This window comes from Nothoprocta perdicaria, unplaced genomic scaffold (assembly GCF_003342845.1).
Source record: "Nothoprocta perdicaria isolate Ctin4 unplaced genomic scaffold, notPer1 scaffold_312, whole genome shotgun sequence".
In the NCBI taxonomy this organism is placed as follows: domain Eukaryota; kingdom Metazoa; phylum Chordata; class Aves; order Tinamiformes; family Tinamidae; genus Nothoprocta; species Nothoprocta perdicaria.
The window spans coordinates 754,542-759,072 of record NW_020455547.1 but is presented as its reverse complement, the minus strand read 5'-3'; the positions used below and the strand labels follow the sequence as shown (position 1 = coordinate 759,072).

At 42.2% G+C, this 4,531-nt stretch overlaps 1 protein-coding gene across 1 annotated transcript; it reads right to left on the bottom strand.

The window, feature by feature from the left end:
- Positions 1–109: 109 nt before the first annotated feature.
- Positions 110–4,029, bottom strand: LOC112950248 (spermatogenesis-associated protein 5-like; the record flags this gene model as incomplete). The annotated part of the gene is made up of 3 exons (XM_026042734.1): positions 3,925–4,029; positions 3,144–3,301; positions 110–168 (listed from the first exon to the last, which is right to left on the bottom strand). Coding segments are annotated over exons 1-3 (322 nt in total), but the record flags the coding sequence as incomplete, so codon positions are not given.
- Positions 4,030–4,531: the final 502 nt, after the last annotated feature.

The following is a 4,531-nucleotide window of genomic DNA, read 5'->3' as shown; positions in this document are numbered from 1 at the left end:
GTAAAAGGAAACTTCTTCATCCAAATCCTGAACTCCTATGACGTCAAAAAAAAAAAAAAAAAAAAAAAAAGGACTTGAAAAGTTAAAAGAAAAGCAACAAAACTCATACCTAGGTTTCTCAGTAGACAGACAGACATTTCCTCAGCATTAACAGAGGCATCCTTGTCTCTGCGGTAGGGAGAAATTTGGGTTTTTTTCTGATTAGTAATTACTTAACAACAACTATTTTACACTGTATAATTTAACTTCACAAAGAAAGAAAGGGGATTTATCACATCACAATCTCTGGATCCTTTTATTTTAATGCTGATGATACTGGTCTCATAGGTAACAACAGAAGTGTGAATATTTAATTTTGTTTTGATCTTTCATAAAAAATACTAAAACAAGCAATACACTTATTGACATTTATCATGTCTTAAGATTATAAACACATAATGTTTATTACGTGATCCCTTCAGCTRACCAGATGGAATGGCCACTGCTACATTTACTGAATTGAAATAAATGCACATAAGAAAGATCTCTTCTACTTTTGCAAATACAATATTGCAATATAAATAGTCTTTGACGGGTATCTTGAGCACTTTGCAAAAGCATGCATGTCTTTAAGCACTGAATGTACAGCATTAACACAGTAAAAACTTTTCCCTGTGCATCTTCTAATCCTTTATTTAATTTAGCTTTAAGTGACTCAATAAATCAGTTTTATGTCACTTCTGTATCCAGTGGCACTTTCTCAAACACACAGTGTCATCACAGGGTTTAGCAGGGGACCACATGTACAGCTGAACAAATCTGCCCTGAGGCCAAAGTAAATGGAAGCTAAAATATGTCTTACATGAACTTTGTTCACCAATGTCTATATTAATATATTTTATATCATATTTAAGACCCAGTAAGAGCATAGRTATCATTAACCTCCCCTTTCCTCAGACACCTGCAGCTTATAAAACTTGTGATTCGGTCACTTGCCTGTGCCCAAAGAGCTCAAGGTATTTTTCCATGATTTACATAATTTATCCACTCAAACCTTTTGCGAATTTTATTCAGTTTCAAGTTTTATTAAAACACATTATAAATCTTCTCTWGTTTGTCAATATTTATTCCCCTAAAAATATTTGTATGATCCTAACACAACAGCCGTTGTTTTCACTACAAAGGTGTCCATACTGCAGATGAACACCCACAGCTTTGTAAGCACTTGGGCATGTAAAGCTAAACAGCATTATCACTAAAAGCTTTTGAAGCAGACACAGCAGCTGCAAATAAAACTGTACTCAACAGAGGGTGCTCTAAACCTACAAATAAAGATCCAATTCTCAGCAATTTTACTGATCAAGGAATCAATTCAAGGGAAAGAGGGATATTATTCTAGTTTAGAGGAGAGGTCTCAGAATAGCAGAGCCACATGATAAGTAAATTCGTATTTAATTAGATGAGCAGGTTGAGAAGTTGATTTTCACTAAAAAGAAATGATAAAAATTCATACACACAAACAGCTCCCTAGAGTTAGTAATTATAGTACCTATATTTACCTATGATAACCATAGTAGATGGTTATTTAACCAGTATATTATTTTGATTTTACTTTTAACGAAATTAGTGTTTTCAATTACTTCTATAAGCAAGCAGCATGTGATAATAATGAGACTTCTTACAGCTTAAGTCAAGCACAGCAGAAATTACATCATTATTTTCATTTTCTGGTGAGAACACAGGTATGAAGGGGAACACAAGTTGACTAGAGGGAATCAGTATAGAATATACAGCCACATTAACTAGAAGAGCTATAATTAACACCAGATTGGTTATAGCATTGACAAATCAAGGTCACCTCACCAGCATTTCCAAGAGTCAMTCTGTAGCAAAACAGCATCTCCCAAAACAAGGTCCCACTCAGAAACTGGGATTGAGCAGGGCAGAGGAAGACTTACAGAAATTAGTATTTTGGGCTCTTTCAAAATAACTATAAAATAACTTTAAGAATTAACTATAACCAGATTCCCTACTGAACCAAATTCTGACTCAGTGGCCTGTTACAAAAATGGTCAAAAGAAAAATTTACCAGATGAATATACTGCTAATTTTAACACCTTTGTAATTTCAAGGCAGTTTCAATTTGTATCTTCTGCTCCTTTTTTTTTTCTCTGTGTGTGTGTGCGTGTGTGTGTGTGTGAGAGAGAGAGAGAGAGAGACAGAGAGAGAGAGAGAGAGAGAGAGAGAGGGAACCTGAGAGGATTTCCAATCTTAAAAAAGTCCACCAAATAAAAGCAAAGCATGAAAGCACACAAATACAAAACTGAAGTCTTGGGAAGAAATGACCGATAGTCCTATATTCTCCTCATCCTGACAACCAGTAATTCTATCAACTGCAAAAGGATTTTTTCCCCACAAGAGCTTTTTATATGTTGTTAGGAATTGTGCTGCAAACTGTTAGCAGCAACACAGGCAAGACAAGGCATGACAATACAAGGTCCTTCTGGGCCTTTCTAACCTGACATCAACTTCATGAGCAAMTCAGAGGTAGAAAATCTGCCTTCATCATGCACTTGAACACTCTGGCCTCAACCAGATAGGCAGCCTGACCTCGACTTCAGGAGGACTGGGCCAGGGTTACTATTTGTTCATTTCACATAAAATAACAAACCTCTTAGGACTAATGGATTCGGTAGCATCCCATCCTCCAACACAGCACTAGCTGAGACTTTTTAAAGCTGAGTCACTCGAGCAACATGCTGCTGCCCACAGAGGAGGCTCTACTTGGTTTTCTTCCCTTCTGCACCTCTCTCGAGCTAGCCATGGCAATCACGGCTACCTAATCAGCTTGCTCAAGTTGCATGAAATTATCTTCATTTTGTTTAATTTGCTGCCAGGCTCGGAGAGATGGACCAGTCTGGCACAAAAATGGAGCAGTAATAGGGAGAAGGGTTACACTACACAGGGAAGAAAGGAGAAGCACTTCTTTTGGCAGCATTTATCCACCAGTTATTAAATTTTACCCTGTAAACATCCATGCACATGTGGCTTTGTGCATATGAGTTTCCAAAACAAGAGAGAGAAAAATGTCATCTTCTAAGAGGTGAGAGCCTGCTGTGCAGCTCCCATGCCCCATCAGTATTTGGTTTTAACAAGTGCCATACCTCAGCTTCACATCTACCTCCTCAGCCTGGATGACCGCCCCAGTCACAGGCTGCACCGTGACTGCATCTCCAGGATTCACCCTCAGGTTCTTCTGCGTGGTTTCACTGAGCCCAACCTTCCCTCCCGGGAAGCCTGCTGTGGGCCAAGCAGTACAGACCTAGGAAGAGCATCAAGAAAAGTGTCATTGGTTTGAGAGAGAGTTTTTTTCTCCTGCTTTCTAAGTCCTCCAAGAGATGAGAGGGAAAGAAAAAAAAATAAAAAAAAAAAAATGTTAAGCTTTTTTAATAAAACCATGGGCTGGGAGAAAAGACGTGTACAACTAAAATCTGGTTCCATGGGCAGATAAGACACAAGCAGCCCTGAGATATGCACTTCTTAAGATGTGCACTAAGTTACCTTTTAAAAACAAAAATGTTTCTATGTTTTGCATAGGAAACACAAATCTGCCACACAGATTTTACATATAAGCTACAGAAAACACAAAATACACACTGTTCTGACTTGGAAAACGGACAAAACTATGGTATAAAGAATAAGAGGCAAAGTTAATTCTTCTTCACGAGTTAAATATACACCTGTGCATACATTAACCACATGTATGTACATAAAAAACACACAAGTGCTTTCTGAGAAGGAACATGTAACTACAGTGTAAAAGAGAGAAGACGGCACTCACTGCATGTGCAAACGGGCGCTCCGCTTTGGTCGGTTATGGAAAACAAGCGGAACGATTAACCGTTTGGCAGGCGCAGTGCTCAGAGCGCGGCGCGGGGCGCTCACCTCTTGCCTTCCCAGCGCGCTGGTGAGCAGGGCCGGGCGCCCGATGCAGATACCGGCGCATTTCATGCTGTTCAGCGACAGCTGCACGAGGAYCCTCCGGAGCATTTTTGGAACTTTGTCATCCTCTGAAGTTTCCAGGAGAGAATTATGCGGTTTTCTTTTTAGTTGTTGTTGTTTTTCCCCCCAACACCCAGCAGCCGAGGTCAGCGTTTCCCCTCCCGAGGGACACCACAGGGGAGCGGCACGGCGCCCAGCGCAGAGCTCARACCTCGTCCCCCGGCCCCCGCCGCCACGGCTTGTGACACCGCTGCCAGGCACCCGCGGGAGCGACCGTTACCCCCTCACCGGCCGTTACGGCACGTGCTTCCCGCCCCTCTCACGCTGCCATTACCGGCCGTGCCGCCGACCGTTACCGGTCGCTCCCGCACGCGCCTCCTGCCCCTTTCCCCAGGCCGTAACCGCACGCGCCACTGACCGTTACCGACCGTTACTGGCCGCTCCCGCCCGTGCCGCCGACCGTTACCGGCCGCTCCCGCACGCGCCTCCTGCCCCTCTCCCCAGGCCGTAACTGCACGCGCCACCGACCGTTACCGACCGTTACCGGCCG